The sequence below is a fragment of the Panicum virgatum genome, chromosome 2K, assembly GCF_016808335.1.
Source record: "Panicum virgatum strain AP13 chromosome 2K, P.virgatum_v5, whole genome shotgun sequence".
Classification (NCBI taxonomy): Eukaryota; Viridiplantae; Streptophyta; class Magnoliopsida; order Poales; family Poaceae; genus Panicum; species Panicum virgatum.
Genome location: NC_053137.1, coordinates 11,762,165 through 11,780,945, shown reverse-complemented (window position 1 = coordinate 11,780,945; position 18,781 = coordinate 11,762,165). Strand labels below are relative to the sequence as shown.

The following is an 18,781-nucleotide window of genomic DNA, read 5'->3' as shown; positions in this document are numbered from 1 at the left end:
CACTTGGGACCTAAACTGATGTCATTAAAGCTTAACTGTTTATTTCAGAAACTTTTCTGACTACTAGTTTGTTATCCTGTGGTTAATATGAAAAATCCACATTTTTAGTCAGCTAAAAATTAGCTCTGAATAATCCAAACTGGGAGGCTAAATTTGAGCTAAAAATTAGCCAACTCCCCAACTAAGAGCATCTCCAGCAATGACCCAACTAAGAGTAAGGAATTTGAAGGAGAAAGCGTTGATGTGCCTCGAGGCCAGTTGATAGGTTGCTTAAACACATACTCTCATTCTGAGTTCTTAGGGTGTGTTTAGATCTTGTAAAAATTTGGACAAAATTCATTGTAGCAATTTTCAACTGAGGATTAGAAGGACTAAATATGATCTAATTATAAGACTAATTACATAGATGGACGAGAAATCATGAGACGAATCTATTAAGCCTAATTAATCTATCATTAGAGGTTATCTAATTAGGCTTAAAAGATTTGTCTCACAATTACACCCGGGGATATAGAATGAGTTTTGTCAGTTATCCACATTTAATACTTCTAATTAGTGGTTAAACATTTGAAGTTACTGTAGCACTGAAAAATTTTAGATCTAAACACTCCCATAGTTTCTTTGTAGCTATGGTGCATCTAGGAAATATTACTGCATATGGTTTTAGCTGACTAAATCATTCACTAGTCTGTATTTGTTATTTTCCCATTGCAAGGTCCCTTGTGTTGCTTTATATGTTTGGTCTGGAGTGTGTTGAGCAAATTGCAGGAACATCTAATGCATCAATCCGTAGGGATTCCCAGGTGCTATGAAGATGGTCTGAATTGTTTTCTTTTAGAAGATTATAACAATTGTGCATCTTTTTATATGGAAGGAGGATACAGTTTTCTATGGAATACAACTGCAGGTCCCACTATGGAAAAAAAATCTAGGAATATGAATTTCAGGAGTTAGATAGTTGGAGTTTTCACTTCAAGAGAGGGCAGTAATATTGTAATTTGGTTTCTAGTGCAGAGATTCAGGATCTTCAGAAAACGAAACAAGGTTTGATTTCATTCAACAAGGAAGATTAACAAGCTAATCCACATTCATAGCACAAACTCATCCTACACAATTCCACCTGCCAGATGACACAAGGGCAAGCCAAGTCCCAAATTCCGCTTGCTCTGTTTCTTGATTTGAAGCTCCTGGTCATGATTTATCGAGATCAGAATTTCAGACTACAAATCTGCATTTAGAGCGCTTCAATATCAAAACGACACAGCCGATCGGATTCTCCGCGACGACATGAGGCCGCTGAGGTCGCAGGTGAGCTTCTCCGACGAGCTCGGCTCGCCGCCGTGAGCGTCCTCCATGGTGGACTTGTGCAGCGAAATGTATGGCCTGCATTCAACAGACAACAGCACAATGCTCACATCGTATCGTAGTCCTACTCAACGAACAAGGGCCGTGTTTTGTTTTTTCATGGAATTACTGTAGCACGCTTTGACCGCTAATTTAGAGTATCAAATGAAGTCTAATTACAAAACCACCTCCACAACTCCCCGTGTAAATCGCGAGACGAATCTAATGAGACATTTGACCGCGCGATTAGAGGATGGTTACTGTAGTATCACTGTAGCTGATCATCGATTAATTACCGTCATTAGATTCGTCTCGAAAAGTTACACCCATCCCTGAAAAGGTTTTGCAAATAGACTTCATTTAGTACTCCATGCGGGCATTTGTCTTTTTGTGTAAATTTGATGTGATGTTTAGCCAAACACGGCCAAGATCAATTTCCCAATGGAATGGAAGGGCAGGAGAAGCGGATGCAGGTGTCCCTGACCTCGCGGCATCGGCGACGCCCTCCGGCGACAGCTCCGGGAGGAGCCCCTCGAGAATCCGCGCCATCTGTGCCCGCAAGTCCTCCATCGCCCGGCAGCAGACAGGCTCCCACGTGAACTTGATCCGGCCCGACGTCACGCTCCCCGGCCTGCCGACGTCGATGTGGACGCGCTCCGCGAACTGCTCGCTCCATGTCAGGCGGCGCAGCCGCGGCGCCCGCAGGGTGAACGACCGGTAGTCCTCGCCGGCGTACCCCGCCGACCAGTTCACGTCGAGCTCCTCGAGCTCCGGGGCATCGATGGTGACGCGGGCGGCGCCGTAGGCCCGGTCCATCCAGAGGCTCCTCAGAAGCGGCAGATCGATGTGGACGCAGGCGAGCCCGATCGAGCACTCGAAGATGCACATGTGCTCGAGCCGCGGGCACCGCGCGCCCGTCGGGTACGGCGCCTCGACAATGACGTTGCGGAGCGCGAGGTGGCGCAGGGACGGAAGGGACGGCCACTCGCGGACCACCACCGTGTCGAGGCAGAGCTTCTGCAAGGCGGCGGCGCCTGGCCCGGCGATGGTGGGCGACGGGTGGCAGACCGCCGCGACCTCCAGGTCGAGCGCCGCCGGAGACAGGTCGACGGACCACTCGTTCCGAGGGAAGCTGCCGAGTCCGGGGACGGTGATGCGGATCCTGCGCGCGTCGGCGAGCGCGACGATGAGCCCGGCGTGGCGCCTCACGCGGGGGTCGACGATGTCGTGCTCGACCGGGAAGGTGATCCGGAGGGTGTCGACCCTGGAACCGGACCCCTCCTGCCCGCGGCGGAGGAGCGCGAGCTCCAGGCCAGCGAGGGCGTCCTCGCTGAGGGCGTCCTCGTTGAGCTTGAGCTCGACGACGGGCGTGTGGCGGTGGATGTGGCGCCAGGGCCGGGACAGAGTCGCCAGCTGCGCGACCTGCCGGAACGGGAGGGAGGCGGCGATGCGCGCGCGGAGCTCCGGCGGGAGCGCGGTGATGTGGTCGGCGCCGTCACCCGCCATCTTCTCTTCCCTCTCGCCGCCGCCTCGCCGGCGCTCTCTCGCCCCCGTCGATTCGAGTGGTGGGGATTCCAGAGCAGATTTGCTCCGCCACCGCTCCGGCGGCTCTGGCGGGAAATGTCAGTTTGTTCCCGCCTTAACACTCGCCGGCGCTCTCTCGCCCCCGTCGATTCGAGTGGTGGGGATTCCAGAGCAGATTTGCTCCGCCACCGCTCCGGCGGCTCTGGCGGGAAATGTCAGTTTGTTCCCGCCTTAACATTTTCCGGATGGAAAAGTTCCCGCCAAACTGCATTGCCCGCGCAATCTTGGCGCCAAGCTCTGCGATTGGGCCAGAAGGCGCGGAACACAAGTCGAGCGTTCCCGCCTAACTGCTCAGTCCACTCAAAAAAAAAAGTTTTTTTTTAGAGTAAAAAAAAACTGCTCAGTTATTTACCACGAGTGTCCTGGAACGGCCCGGCCCGGTTCGTTACCCGTGCCATGCCAAACCGGGCCCAATACTGGACTGGGCCGCAAACTGCCCGTTCGGCCAAAACAAATTATAATTTGGGAGAGAGGAAGTACCTCGTAATTTTTCTGGTACGTTGCAGTTTTTTTTTTGGTTGCACCTGAACAAATAGTAGTAAAGACAGTAACTACAGAACGAGAAGTAGCAAAAGATGCAATAATATCAGTAGTATTATCCAGCTAGTGAACATTACATAGTGCCTACCCTAGATGTTTAGGAAGCCACATCACATCTATACGATCCCTAGTCCCAAGATACAAATCACAGTCAGCTAGGTGAAGAGCACAACAAGATCCAGCATCTTCCTCATGCAATTTTCTTCCACTTCCAGCATCTTCCTCCAAAACCCATCTGGATCCTAAGCCTTCAGTTTAGCACCCGCCTTTCCACAAAGCTCACTGATAGAGCACACGCCCATAAGTTCACTGGTCTGGACCGCCGACTTTGGCAGAACCACCATCTTTGGGAGCATGAGTCGGTTTAGATATATCTGTGAGGCTTGGTTCCGCCATGTTTGGTCGCTTCCGCCTCTGTTTCACGACGATTAACATAATCAAGGCAAACCCTGGTGAAAACAAAGGATCTATCCAAGCTTACCTCTTCCTCTTGTATCCGGGCGTAGCTCTTCGATCCAGTTCTATGATGACTATCACGAGGATGTTGTTCTTGAGAAGCTTTACATCGAGCACTTGCGGCCTATAAAACAACAACAGTTAAAGCAAATAGTCCAAACATATTGTCAAGATTCAAATATTCCTAATCAGCTTTTATGTTGGCAACAAATTCAATAGAATGTTCAACATTACCTTGGCTTTCTCAGTACCCCAATATGCCACAAGGACTTTCCATTGTTCTTCTGGGACACGGAAATCTCGATCGGCAAGTCGTTCCTCATCTGTCTCATGGACATCATATCGTTCATGTTTTAAGACAACTTTCCAGTCCTTCCACTTTTTTCCCAAAGCATTCATAGACCAGATTTGACCAATTGGAGGGAGCACAAACTTGAGCTGCACCAACAATCAGAGCATGGGAAAATAACGAATTAAAGATCCATTGGAACACATATATCATATTTTCAAGGGCAATAAAGGCACAGTTTACTTACATTAACTAAATGCATAATTGCTTTCTTGTTTTTCTCTGGAAAATACCTCCAATCTGTATACGTCAGAGGTGCCACTGTTCCATCACGTGCGATTTGTCCCAGAAAGCTACTCAACGTGCCTGCTTCGTCTCCGATAGGTTGGCCTAGATCATTGAAGGGCACTTGAATCCTTACACCCTCAGGCATGGTCCAGACTTTAAGGCAGAGTGTAGGACCACGGCTGCCGTGTTTTCTCTTTTCCTTGCCACCTGCAAAAATCAATAATGAACTAACAACTGAGAAGATAATCTCTGAATTTACTCACATGTCACAACTTATTATATCTAAATAAAACCTATTACATAAAAGTATCATCAGTTTCTTTTAGAGTCAGCTCATCATGCATTAAGAAAAATGTAATACTCCTTACCAGCATGCCTGAAATTAGGATTCCTTTCAAGAGCTCTTCTAACCTCTGGAGGGTATGTTTTACTGTAATAACATGCAAAACTTTCAGGATCAGACGTATCAGGAATTGAAGCTGACTGTGTTGTAGCATGCAAATTGTCTGCCTCATTGGATCTTCTATGAGGCATGCTGTGCTGAGGCCAATGAACTAGAGGAAATATCATTGCTGACTCCATCAATGTCTTGAGAATCAGATATAGTTTGACTTGGAGAAGCAGCCTCATTTTCCTCAGATTCGTTTGCAGGAGATTCGTAGTATGTAGTGGCAGCTAATTGTTTGGCCAAACGCTTACTACGCCTATGACCAAATCCCTCTTTGTGCTCTTTCGATTCTGAGGCAATCTTGCAGTCACCTGGCCCATGTCAGCTTCATCCTGCTCTACCTGGATATTACCATTGGAGTGTTCTGGGTCTTGTTCAATAGGATTAAGTAGTTTAGGAGGTCTGGTCTTTTGCTGTCTGTCCCGTGTGATCTGTTTTGGTGTTTGAACCTGCCTCTTCTCCACACTTACAGATTTGGGGCCAATAGCAGTACCAGTTACCTGATCGGTGTGTCTTACAACAGTTTTCTCCTTAACCGGCTCAACATGCCCCAGACCTCTGTGAATTGCATGATTAGCAGACACATCTTTTACCTCCCTGACATCAATTGTATGGTCTGAAGGATGTTCTGCATGAACTGAATGATCGGATTGCTGCGCATGTGCCTGACAGGTGACATGGTTCAAAGTTTCCAGTTGTCTCCCCTTTGCACCAACAGATCTAACAGCAACTGGGAATCCATTCCTATGGCAGGGCATTTCATTAATCTCATTTGACATTTCAGTATCCATATCGCTATCAGTGCCAGCATCAGGAAACTCCATGAATGCCTGCGTATTTTGACCGTATTTTGACCGTATTTTGACGTCTGTCCTGTGATTGTTCTGAATGGCCCAGTTGATTATTTGGATGCCCTTGAATATGTCCCAGACCAACTGCAGAATCAGGATAGTCTTGCCATCCCTGCATTGCAGTAAAAGCAAACCAGAATTAAGAAGCGCAATGTCTCAGAAAAGAGGCCAGTTATTTTCGATTTTCACACTCTCTGATGCAAAAATCAACTATGTTTGCTTAACATGATGTTCTAGCAATAAGCCAATAACGGTAGACAAAAAGTATTTAGCAAGAAAACCTAGTGACATAGATTTTAGTTAATCAGTCAAAAAACATAGTTTTACATATATTGATGGAAACATAAAAAATGGCTATAAGATCATCTTGTGTATCTTTTCACTCTCCTAAACTGAGAACATTGTCAGGACAGAGTAAGTTCTAATATTGGGGATAGAAACCTGTTACAATTCACGAATCCAGACTCTGAGGTTCTTGTTACGAAATGCAAAGTACCTTAAAAAATATACCTTGACTATTGGTGATACTGCATTCCCCTAAGCCCCAAGTATCCCAACAGGAGATAGCAGGCTAGGTCCGACAGCACAAACGCAGGAGCTGCTCCTACGTTTCTGAATTTCCACGGAGTAGCCCAATTTACACGGACTATCACAAAATTGGCGGTGCGAAGGCTACAGACCAACACTCCGTGCGAAGGCTACCGATTTTATTTGGACGAGATAGCAAGTGCAGGCACAGTAGCGTAGCCATCCCGCGGGGGCGGCAGGAACGAGTCGCTTGCTCGCGTACCTCCAGGGCCCGGAAGACCGGCGGCAGCGAGACCGGCACGAGCGGCGCGGTGGCGACGGACAGGAGGTACCGGCGGAGGCGCGCGGGGGCGACAGCGAGCTCGGCGCCGCAGACCGGGCAGCCACAGCGCGCGAGCCCCGGCGGCACGCCGAGCATCGCCCCGCAGGACCCGCACGGAAGCCTCGCGCTGGCCGGCGCGGAAGGCGTCAGGGGCAGCGCGCGACGGCGCCTCGGCGGCGGCGGCGGCGGCATGAGCTCCGGCGGGAGCGCCTGCGGCGTGGCGCAGTCCGGGCAGGCGAACTCCGCCAGCCCGCGCTCCACCTCCAGCGTCTCCCCGCACCCGGGGCACCGCACCTCCAGGAGGTCCTCCTCCGCCTCCGCCGCGGCCGCCGCCGCCGCCGCCGCCGGGGGATCCATCCGCGGCCTCGAGGAGCGGGCCGGTGCGGTAGGGTTCACTCGCGGCGGTTCGCGGGGGGGGGGGGGGGGGGGAAGCGGGGCAGGCGCATCCGCGGCTGTCGCTGCAGGTGGGCCCGGCGCACTGCCTCGTGATTCCGGTTCGCTCTCGGTTTTTTGGCGGTACGCCCGTTGCCGGCTTCGTTTTTCCACGGCGGTTGGGGGGAATGGCCGCGTGTGTTCTGCTCCCTCTGTCCATAAAAAAATGCAATTCTCGTTTTTTAGAAGTTAAACAGTTTCAACTTTGAATAATGTTATATAAAAAATAATAGCATTCATGAAATAAGTACTATTAGATTAGTTATAGAATATAATTTCATAATAAATTTATTTGGGGATATAAGCGCTAATACTATTTACTATAAATTTAGTTAGATTTGAACTAATTTGACCAATACGTATCCTATAGTTTTGCATTCTTTTATGGACGGAGGAAGTATCTGAGTCTGCTCACTCTTGTTCCGATGCCGAATCGGACTACTCGCCGAAGAAGCCCCCAGTAAAACGGGAAGCAGAGACACCATCCTCCAACAAATCAAACCGAAGTGTCCGTAACAGCGATCGGCGGACAATAGAAAGAGAGAACTCACCGGCCGGAGTAGAAACAAGAAAAGAATCATGAAGCGAATCATGCCGTCGAAGAAGCTGCCTTTGCTCGGGATCATTCTTCTCGCCACCTACCTGTTGCTCCTGCCCTCGGCCGCTGCCACAGCCAAGGCCATCGACGCCAGCAAGACCCAGTGGCTAGAACTGCCCAACAACACAACGGTGATCGGCCCCTAGAGTGTCACGTTTGACGGCCACGGCGACGAGATTAACTTTACCGGTAAGGGAAAAAACCGGTTTATCAAATTTCTCAAAAATTTATCGGATTTATCATTTTTCTTTCAGATAAAATTTAGGAAAAAAAACCTTCAAACTGTTCACAAAACAATTTAGATTATCTCCAAACAATCTAACAAGAAAAATAAGACATCATAATGTATAGAACTGAGAAGACATATAACTGGATGTGTATCTCGATCTTTCATGCTTGTGTACCCAAAGAAAAGATGCACCAACTTGATAGAAAAATCAAGAAAGAAGAAAAGATGTTTTAGACTTGGTTACCAGGTTTCATTCTGAATTCTACCAGGATTATGCACTCATCTTATATTGTTATTGATCTCTACAGAGCACATTTTCACTATAGAAAATATCAGTATACAATCGAATTATGTTATGTCACCATTGTTTCTTCAATTTAGGCACAAACTACATACCATGTATACAGAATAGCTTTTATTTTACAGGCCACGACCAACACACGAAGCAGTGCCAAATTAAGATTTCAAACACAGTGATCGACTAGTGTTTTTTTTTAGGGGCTAGTTTGGTGTTGGCACTTGAGCTTTCTAGCATGTTTCATGTTTGCCTTTGAATGTTATGTTGAAAGTGCGACCCAGATAATAAATAGTTGCCGTTCAATGGCATACTGGCAGCTGAAGGGAGAATCACATTTGTGAAAAAACCTAAAACGCCTAAGGCCCCTACGACCAGTTGGCCGGCTGGGGCTGGCGGCACCCCCGCGGCGCGGGTTCGAGTCCTGGGGGACGCGAATTTCCGATGCCGCGGGGTAAAAAACCCCCCTCGCTGGTGGGCCAGGGTTCGGGGGGTTTCTCGGTCGGGTTAAGAGCCGAGGCAGTCGCTTCCTCTTAATGAAACACGGGTGGGGACCGTTTCAACCCCCCCGATCGAGTTTTTTGAAAAAACCTAAAACAATACACTGCTAAATTAAGAACAGAGGAATAGGAAGAATATCCATGTACTGGATTGTGTAAAGTATACCTTGCTAGTGTTTTGCACTACTGTCATTTCTTTAGAGCTGACCTGGGCCACAAAGCACATCAAAGGATAACTAGATAAGTTTCAGTAAACTTCATTTTAATCACAACAACTTGGTGATATATGGAATATTAACCGTTGATAATGCATAGGAATGCAGTAAATGATAAGGAAATGAATCTCTGCTCTGATATTTTAATATTTTTTAGGGGATGCATCTTAAATATCTAAGGTATGGAATGCAACTCTAATCTATAACTTTACATATATTTTTTCGACTTTAAAAGAGAATATGGCTCGGGAAATTGGTGATTGATTAATGAGAGTACAAGGGTATATTATATAGGCAAGGATTGGTAACTAGGGTTTATAGAATACACTCAATCAAAGGAGATCCTTGCTATGATCAGTTACCGTAAACCCAAAGAGCAACCCTAGCTGCCTAGGCTAGGCGCCATGGCCCAAGGGCGAGCCCACTAATAGCCTTGCTAACAAATTTCACATGTTGCTATTTAATTAAAGTTTATTATATAGTACTTACGTGTTATCCGTGCCATGGCCAAAGGGTGCTTAGCTTAGCGGTTAAGACACTCGAGCGGCACTCCACAAGTCCTGAGTTCGAATCCCCATGGGAGCGAATTTCAGGCCGTGGTTAAAAAAATCCTCTCGCCGGTCCCGTGTGCCAAAGCACTGGTTAAGAGCCTGCCCAGGTCGGCCTAAGGACTGTGTATGGCCCAGGCAATTCCCAGGGGTTACGGTTCCCAGTGTCAGGGCGGGGCTGGGGTTCGGGAATTTTCTCGGTCGGGGAAGCCGAGGCTTCTTCTTAGCTTAATACCGGTGGGGCGGTCTTTCCCCACCCGGCCGAGTTTTTTTTGTTATCCGTGCCATGTCAAACCCGGTCCAAGGCTGGCTTGGGCCGCACGGCCCGCTTGGCCATCAGTAACATAGGACTAGAATAGTGTCGTCACAGAGTCTGTCTGTAGATTTTGTCATATCATGGAATAATTAGTTTCAGGCTTCTGATATGTAGCTACCTCGTAATTTTTCTGGTACTTTGCAGTTTTCACAAAAAAAAGCAAGACTGGTTAACTGCAGATGCAGCACACGTTAGGTTGCACCTAAACAACTAGTAGGAATCATAGTAACTACAGAACGAGAAATAGCAAAGGATGCAATAGTATTATCTTTCTAGTGAATATTGCATTGAGCCTACCTAGCTGCTATATATATGGCAAGGATATAGCTACTGGAGAAGGAGCCTAGGGGCTAGGGGCTAGGTGAGGCTGTTACTAATATAGAGAAAGAAATTGCTTTGGGATATGATCAAGATGTAGTGGAAGAAGACAGGATGTCTATGGAGACACCAGGACAGTCTTTGGATAGTAGGAACTCAGTTGATTCAACTTCATCAAGCTCCAAAAGAAGGAAGAAGGATAAGGATAGCGGTAAAGGGAATGAAGTTATAGCGTGTCAAGTGACCCATTTTTGGATATGGTTGGGGCACTCCGTGGCGATCTGAACAAAGCTTCACAGCACTTTGGGATGATGGCAGAAGCAATGGAGCGGGAAGCCAAGGTACAAGAGGAGGCAACGCAAAAATGATCCAATGCAGATGCTGCAGGAGAAGTCTGTAGCTGAGTTGACTAGGCTTGGATTTACTGCCAGCGTACTTCTTAAAGATGCAAGTGTTCGTGAAGATCACAAATCAAATGACCATGTTGTTTGCACTAGCGGAGACTCTTATGAGAGAATTCATACAGAATATGCTTGCTAAGTTATTGGCTCCTCATTTTTAGCTGACTTAAGTGTTGTCACTATAAGACTGCTATTTTAAGTCTAATAGGGTGTTCACAGCAATCTGATTGAGGTTCAACTGACATGTAACTTAAAACTGACACCATACTCGTACTGTCAGCTAGCTTGCACCATGCTGTACTTGCTATTTGTGTTTAATTGCACCTTCACAAGATCAGCAGTTGGACATCGAGTCTAGAATGACAAGCATTTGGAGCATGTTACACTTTGCTAGTGCTGCAGGTACACTTTGCTAGTAGCTATCAAACTGTCGGCAGTATGATTTTCTTGCTATTGCATTTAAGAAAGGGCTGGGTAGAGAACTGAATGGAATTTTCAGTATAAAAAATGAGTCAGTAATAGACGCAATATGATTTTGATATCTAGTGAATATTTACCTGATGGTTAGTTGATAATGTTTCTGAAATCTGATGACAATTAATTGATACTTTCATTTTTACCTTGCCTCTATTACATATAGAAATCCTTCTTTCACTTATGTTTATAATTTTTTTCTCTACATTAGATGAGGCTCAAAGGAAGAAGTGAAGAGTAAGCGTCAAGTTTTCGCTAAGAATTTCAGAAGCCATGTACGAGATCAACCTTCTGCTAGATTATTCATATGAACTTTTGAATTTGTCAAGCATTCGAAGTTGACGCTCTAAGACCTGTTATTGTGTCACCTTTCTGAATTTTTTACCATTTTGAAGTTCAAGATATATTCAGTACTGGACTTTTTATTGTGTCATCTTTCTGAATTTTTTGCTGTCCTGTAACTGTAAGCTCGAAAAAAATGTTCTGCTAATTTGGAAATCATGGATGCTTTATTATGTACGTGATGTTCTATAAGCATAGAATGGGTGACACAATGTCCTGCTAATTTTTTACTGTCCTGTAAGCTCAAGCTTGTTCAAATCGGCAGCCTGCTACTTTTAGTTATGGTGGTTCCCATCCAAACATAGAAAAGGAAATAACTACGTTACCCAAAGCCATCAAACAAAATCTGGAAATCATTACTCTGTATCAGATAGCGGAGGTATCTGATAGCATTACCATTATCACCCCATTGGCTGAACCAAACACTACGTGACACCGAGTCACGTAGCTGTAAGAATCCACGGGACCATCGAGTATCAGCACTCCTGACGCACCTATCACTCTCAGCTGACTGGGAAAAAAAATGTTGAATGGTTACCAACTTTGCAAGCATCGACAATTCTACAGGATGAAAAATTGTTCGCTTGAAAAATCAAAAGCAGAGTTTTCGGCTGTTGCCGGTCAGTCCAGTCTACCGACGATTCTAGCTGCTGATGGGCTGTAACCAAAGACTAAACCCACACCAAATCATTTTCCTTAAAATGTCAAATCAAACCACACTATCGCATGTCAACCAAAACGTCAGTGGTTTGTGCATTCGCATCTGAGTTGGCTGTCGATCTCTCCAGCAACTGGCAACATCGGTGATGCCGGCGTTGTCCTCGCGGACCAACCTGTCTGCGGTTCCTAGAAAATCAAGGTGTCTGCTATGGATCTGAACGATTCCGCCGCATGAACAACCAAACCAAACTAAATTATTTTCTTAATCCAAACCGAATCCACCTGATAGCTACAGCAACCATTTGTCACAAAACTGAACAGGGACTAAATTTCCACCCGAACCATTAGCAGCATAACTGACGATAGTAGACTGATACCAGACAGCGTGTGTTTATACAGCTTCCTCCAAACAAGGCCACATCCTTAACTTGACTCACTGTAGAGCATTAGGAAAAGATTGCAAGATCTGAAGAAAATTCTGCGATGATGTACCCATCTTGACCGTATGAAAACGGCAGGTTAAGGACGTAATGGAGTGCATCCAGAGGAACCCAACTCTGAAGATGTCAAAAGAGGAACAGGTCATCCATGAAAACAAAACGTAGCACATTAGTATAGCTCAACCACTCGGTGATGGACAGGACAGCCCCCAATTTTTTTTGTTTTTGACAAACTCAAACATGTCACTACTACTTCGGTGTTCTAGCAAAGCTTTTCAACAGTATGCGCATCTCTATGGCGGCCTTGAGCTTGCTACCGTCACTCATGGTCATGGCCATCCTGATGATCCCCAGTGCGAGCGCCGGGGACGGGGCAGCACTGCTAGCTTTCAAAGAACAGGTCGCCAGTGGTGGCTCCGGTACCCTGGCCTCCTGGAACGGCAGCACCAGCTTCTGCAGCTGGGAGGGCGTGACGTGCAGCCGCCGGAGGCCTGACCGGGTGACGGTACTCAACTTGGTTGGCAGCGGGCTCGACGGAGCACTCTCCCCGGCCATCGGGAACCTCACCTTTCTGCAGACGCTCAACCTGAGCGCCAATGGGCTGTACGGTGAGATCCCGGCGAGCCTCGGTCGTCTCCGGCGCCTGCAGACACTCGACCTGAGCGAAAACTTATTCTCCGGCACCTTCCCTGCCAATCTCAGCTCCTGCATCAGCATGACCATCATGGTGTTACACAGCAACAAGCTTGGCGGTCACATTCCGGACGAGATTGGCAAGACGATGACATCCCTGGAAGCAATTGCGCTGGGGAACAACAGCTTCACAGGCCCCATCCCGGTGTCACTGACCAACCTGTCACGTCTGCAGTACCTCGGTCTCTTCAGCAACCAGCTCTACGGCTCAATACCAGCAGGGCTCGGCGCCATCCAGAGCATGTGGCGCCTCCATCTCTTCACAAACAATCTCTCCGGTGTGCTTCCACTCTCTCTATTCAACTTGTCAGGACTAGTTAGCCTTCAGGTAGGGGGCAATCTGCTGCATGGAAGCATTCCTGCTGATATTGGCAACAAGTTCCCTGGAATGCAAATCCTTAGCCTGTCCAACAACAACTTCACTGGAATAATCCCTTCTACAATATCCAATCTCTCCGATCTCACAACAGTTTATCTCGGGGGAAACAGATTGGCTGGGTATGTGCCTGCTACTTTGGGGAGGTTGCAAATTCTGCAGGAGTTGTACCTTAGTGTAAACATGCTTGAAGCAAATGATAAGGAGGGATGGGGATTCATCAGTTCTTTGGCAAACTGCAGCCAACTACGGTGGTTATTACTTGACGACAACTCCTTCAGAGGACATTTGCCAGGTTCGATTGCAAACCTTTCAAGTACTCTCCAGATATTAAGCTTGAATGACAACGAGATCTCTGGGAGTATCCCTGCGGACATCGGGAATCTTGTCGGCCTCAACACATTGCTGATAGTGAATACTTCTATGTCAGGCATGATTCCAGAGAGCATAGGGAAACTAGAAAACTTGGTGGACTTTGGCCTCTATAGTAGTGGCTTGTCAGGTCTCATACCACCATCTATTGGAAATCTCACAAAGCTAACCAGGTTCCTTGCATATTACAACAACTTGGAAGGACCAATCCCAGAAAGTCTTGGGAACCTGAAGAATTTATTTCTTCTTGATCTGTCGACAAATTACTACCTCAATGGTTCAATACCCAAGGAAATTTTGAAGCTTCCTTCGCTTTCATATTACTTAGATTTATCGTACAATTCTCTTTCAGGACCCCTTCCATCAGAAGTTGGTGCCATGACCGACCTCAATCAATTGATCCTATCAGGTAACCAGCTGTCTGGCCAAATACCAAACAGCATTGGAAATTGCATAGTTTTAGAAAAACTGTTACTGGATAAGAACTCGTTTGAAGGAAGCATACCTCAATCTCTGAGAAACATGAAAGGACTTACTGTATTGAATCTGACCATGAACAATTTGTCTGGTGGGATCCCTGATGCCATCGGTAATATTGGAGCTCTGCAACAGTTGTACCTAGCACACAACAACTTGTCAGGGCCAATCCCAGAAGTTCTACAGAATTTGACATCACTGTCTATATTGGATATATCTTTCAATAACCTGCAAGGCAAGGTGCCAGATGGAGGTGCGTTCAGAAACCTATCTTACAAATCAGTCGCTGGGAATACTGAGTTGTGCAGTGGAGCACCTCAACTTCACTTGGCACCTTGCTCCATAAGGCCTACAAGAAAGGGCAGAAAAAAGAAGTTTAAGTCTCTTATAGTTTCTCTGATAACAACTGTAACAGTCTTATTGTCCGTTTCATTTATTCTTCTCGTTTGGATGCTCCGCAAAAAGCTCAAACAAAAGCAAAAGGAAAGAGCACAATCTCCAATTGCTGGTGAGAAATTTGAACGAATTCCATACCATGCATTATCCAAAGGTACTGATGGGTTTTCAGAGGCAAAATTGCTAGGAAGTGGAAGATATGGTACAGTTTATAAGTGTCTTCTTGACAATGAGGATAAACCCTTGGCTGTCAAGGTCTTCAACCTTCATCAGTCTGGATCTTCCAAGAGTTTCGAGGTGGAATGTGAGGCCATGAGAAGGATACGGCACCGTTGTCTCATAAAGATCATTACTTGTTGCTCGAGCTTTGATCTGCAAGGTCAAGAGTTCAAGGCATTGGTTTTTGAGTTTATGCCTAATGGTAGCCTTGATGTTTGGCTTCACCCAAAATTTCAAAAATCCACTACAAGAAACACACTAAGCCTTGACCAGAGGCTTGATATCGCTTCTGATATCATTGCTTCAGTAGAATATCTTCACGATAGCTGTCAACCGCCAGTTATCCATTGTGATCTGAAGCCAAGCAACATCCTTCTTGCTGAAGACATGAGTGCCCGAGTTGGAGACTTTGGCATATCAAAATTCCTCCCGGAAAATGCAAGCAAGAGAATGCTAAATGCATCTAGCACAACCGGAATAAGAGGTTCCATTGGCTATGTTGCTCCAGGTGACTCAAGTTCTACATAAGTTACTTTGTGTATTTCAAATAAATATGACATGCTAACCAGAAAATGTTTGCTCAACTGTAGAGTATGGTGAGGGATCTGCAATCACGTCGGCTGGTGATATCTATAGTCTTGGCATATTGCTGCTTGAGATTTTTACTGGAAGGAGCCCAACAGATGACATGCTCAGAGATTCACTAGGTCTGCATAAGTATACCAAGGATGCTCTTCCTGATAAAGCCATGGAGATAGTGGACTCAACAATCTGGCTGCACGAAGAACCCATGGATAACATTACAAGAAGTAGAGTCCAGGAGTGCTTGATTTCTGTCTTCAGGCTGGGCCTGTCCTGCTCGCAGCAACAGCCTCGAGAGCGACCATCGATAAGAGATGTAGCAGTAGAGATGCATGCAATCCGAGATGCATTCTTAATGTTTGGCAGTTAATTACCTGCTGGGGAATATGAGACACAAAGAGCATCCTCCAATAATCAGAATCCAGAGTGGCTTTGATCAAGAGGCTCGTCGAAATAATCCTGGACTAGAAAACAAAAATCCAAATTGCTGTTTCAGTCACAAACTGCTCCCTGTGCTATACATTTCTTTGGGTAATGATGCCGATTATCGGTGTAATGTAAACCTTGTGCCTGGCTATTCTTCTGTGTGTGGATTTCTACTATCTGTATGGTTTCTGCCACGCCAATCAAGTGTGATGGCAGCAGGCTGTAACAGGTATGGAGCAACCATGCTTTGGTTGGTTACTTGGTTTGTATGGCCTAGGCTGTCGTAGTTAGTGGGAATATGGCCTCCGCAGTAGCAGTAAGGCAAACATCTTTATACATTCAGTCACGTAACATGCTTGCATATAAATGTGAAGAAGGGACCAGCTAAATTATCCATCGGCACAACTGCATTCTCGAGTTCAGTAACACTTACCGGAGCATGTTGGCGATGGGAGCTTGGTTCTGCACTCGTCGCGCAGCCGCCGTCGCGAGCCCGCGACGGCAGCGCCACCCGCATGGTGTCCGCGGGGTGGTCGTCCAGCGAGTGGTCCGGTCCACGACGGTGGGGGAGAGACCAATGGAGGAGCCGCCTCGCTGGGTCAGTGTCATTGCGCCGAAAATTGTCGCCAGCCCAGGAAGGAGCGGAGGCATGGCAGGCCCGCAATCGTCTCCACGACTTTGGCCTCACCGCGCGCCTGCCTCGGCTTCCCCGGATCTCCTCTCCGCGTTGATGAGCGGTGCGCGCAGGCCTTCCCCCGCACCGCCCCGCACGGTAGCTTCGCGCCCGCGCCGGCGCGGACGGGATGGGCAGCGCGCGGCGGCGGCGTGGAGGGCCTCCCCGCACCCGGCGGCCGGCATGCCGCTCCTCCAGGAAGCAGGAGGTCCTCCTCCCCCGCGGCCGGCGGCGCCATCCGCGGCCTCGGCGAGTGGCCAGTGGTGGGGATAACAGGCCTCGGCACGTGGGCCGGGCCGGCACGAATAAGTAATTGAGCCAATCAGGCTGGGCCTAATCGTGCCGGGTCGACTTGGGCCCGGGTCGTGCTGGGCCGAGCGATCCGAATAGCTAACTATAGCCCGGTGCATCGTATGAAAAAAAAAACATATCCGTTGCAAACTAATCTTTTTATTCAAACCTTGCAAACTTTAATCTAGGTCATCGGATCAACATTTAAGGGAGTGTGAGGAGGAGTGGGAGAGGGAATTTGCAAAAGTATGATTAGAGGCGGGCGATTAATTGTTAAATTATCCAATCTCCCATGCTTATATTGTATGTTAGTGTTGAGTCTAAGATTCAAACTCGGATGAGTACATTCCTCTTTTTTTTTTGAACCATGAGCACATTGGAGGTCTCTAATATCAAGGTGCTTTTCAAATGGACACATTGGCTCCGGTCATAAGCCATAAGCTCTGTTGCACTACATTAACTAGTGCCTTGCGCGCGCCTTGGCGCGCGTAATTTATTTATTTATTTTCGTTTGGCAATATAAGTTTATATAGAAATTTGTAGTAGATGTATAGACAAATGGATATACATAGATAGAAATATGATATTTATTTTTAAAGCAAAGTATGAAAAAAATAGTAGCTGAAATCCGACGTCTCAATCTCGCCGTCGAAGGCGGCCGGGAGCGGTCCTGGGGCATCTCCTCACCATGCAATGCGCGGCTATCACGCCCGACCTGCGGCACCGCAGCGTACCGGAGCGAGGCCGGGTCGCCCGCCGGTGACGGCATGAACTCGCCGCACCCATCGAGGGCGTGCCCGGCGGCCCGCCCAAACTCGCCGCGTGGCTCTCCAGCCTAGCTTCACTGCCGTCATTGCAGTAGAGCACACACCCATTCGGAGGCCACCAAAATTACCGGTCGAGAGTTCTAGATTTAGATATTTTGTAGTGACCGAATGGATAGCTGACGCGTGGACCATTCGTGTCTCAAGGCCTCAAAGATAACGATGGCACGGCCAATCACATGCCCTGCCAATTTAGGATCGAATAGTAGGAATCTTTTTTTACTGGCGTGGCCAGTCTGCCGTTGCGCCGACCTTCGGGGCATTCACATATAGAAATTAGGGCCGTGATTAGATTCAAAAATTTTATCCCAAAAACGTCACATCGAATATTTGAGCACAGGCATGGAATACTAAATAAAATCTATTTACAAAACTTTTTACACGGATAGGTTGTAAATCGCGAGACGAATCTAATGAGCTACTTAATCTATGATCTGCAACAGTGATACTACAGTAACTGTTCACTAATTATGAGTTAATTATGAATTAAGTATGCTCATTAGATTCGTCTTGTGATTTACAACCCATTCGTGCAAAAGGTTTTGTAAATAGATTTTATTTAGTACTCCCAAATAGCAAGATTCCCTTTCATCCGTAGTCATACAGTGGTACTACAGTAACCGCTCACTAATTATGAGTTAATCATGAATTAAGTATGCTCATTAGGTTTGTCTCGTGATTTACAACCCATCCGTGTAAAAGGTTTTGTAAATAGATTTTATTTAGTACTCCGAAATAGCAAGATTTCCTTTCATCCGTAGCCATACAATGGTACTACAGTAATCGTTTACTAATTATTAGTTAACCATGAATTAAGTATTCTCATTAGATTCGTCTCGTGATTTACAACCCGTCTCGTGATTTGCAACCCATCCGTGCAAAAAGTTTGTAAATTGATTTTATTTAGTACTCCGAAATATCAAAATTCTCTTTCATCCGTAGCCATACAGTGGTACTAAAGTAACTGATCACTAATTATGAGTTAATCATGAATTAAGTATGCTTATTAGGTTCGTCTCGTGATTTACAACCCG

General features: G+C 46.8%; 2 protein-coding genes, 1 long non-coding RNA gene and 2 pseudogenes across 3 annotated transcripts; 2 read left to right on the top strand and 3 right to left on the bottom strand.

Moving 5' to 3' along the window:
• Positions 1 to 1,026: 1,026 nt before the first annotated feature.
• On the bottom strand, positions 1,027 to 3,090 carry LOC120666648. The gene is made up of 2 exons (XM_039946543.1): positions 1,829 to 3,090; positions 1,027 to 1,383 (listed from the first exon to the last, which is right to left on the bottom strand). Exons 1-2 carry the CDS (start codon positions 2,848 to 2,850, stop codon positions 1,251 to 1,253), a joined length of 1,155 nt encoding a protein of 384 aa, XP_039802477.1. The 5' UTR covers positions 2,851 to 3,090; the 3' UTR covers positions 1,027 to 1,250.
• Positions 3,091 to 3,484: 394 nt separating this feature from the next.
• Positions 3,485 to 7,007, bottom strand: LOC120695091. The gene is made up of 7 exons (XM_039978408.1): positions 6,451 to 7,007; positions 5,261 to 5,912; positions 4,870 to 5,176; positions 4,461 to 4,708; positions 4,159 to 4,362; positions 3,950 to 4,048; positions 3,485 to 3,882 (listed from the first exon to the last, which is right to left on the bottom strand). Exons 1-7 carry the CDS (start codon positions 7,005 to 7,007, stop codon positions 3,775 to 3,777), a joined length of 2,175 nt encoding a protein of 724 aa, XP_039834342.1. The 3' UTR covers positions 3,485 to 3,774.
• A 666-nt stretch (positions 7,008 to 7,673) lies between these two features.
• LOC120695090 lies at positions 7,674 to 11,061 on the top strand (annotated as a pseudogene).
• On the top strand, positions 8,789 to 15,781 carry LOC120666636 (annotated as a pseudogene).
• LOC120666643 lies at positions 13,962 to 16,903 on the bottom strand. The gene is made up of 5 exons (XR_005671826.1): positions 16,393 to 16,903; positions 14,871 to 15,907; positions 14,565 to 14,685; positions 14,396 to 14,477; positions 13,962 to 14,280 (listed from the first exon to the last, which is right to left on the bottom strand). It is a non-coding gene; the product is annotated as an uncharacterized LOC120666643 (long non-coding RNA).
• Between the last annotated feature and the right edge of the window lie 1,878 nt (positions 16,904 to 18,781).

Bases quoted from the DNA above. Each gene is read 5' to 3' on its own strand.
- LOC120666648 (XM_039946543.1), bottom strand. From the start codon at position 2,850: ATGGCGGGTGACGGCGCCGACCACATCACCGCGCTCCCGCCGGAGCTC. The intron at 1,384-1,828 runs GTCAGGGACACC...TGTTGAATGCAG, and splicing joins GGCGTCGCCGATGCCGCGAG to GCCATACATTTCGCTGCACA.
- LOC120695091 (XM_039978408.1), bottom strand. From the start codon at position 7,007: ATGGATCCCCCGGCGGCGGCGGCGGCGGCGGCCGCGGCGGAGGCGGAG. The intron at 4,709-4,869 runs GTAAGGAGTATT...TGATTTTTGCAG, and splicing joins TCCTAATTTCAGGCATGCTG to GTGGCAAGGAAAAGAGAAAA. The intron at 4,363-4,460 runs GTAAGTAAACTG...TTGTTGGTGCAG, and splicing joins CAATTATGCATTTAGTTAAT to CTCAAGTTTGTGCTCCCTCC.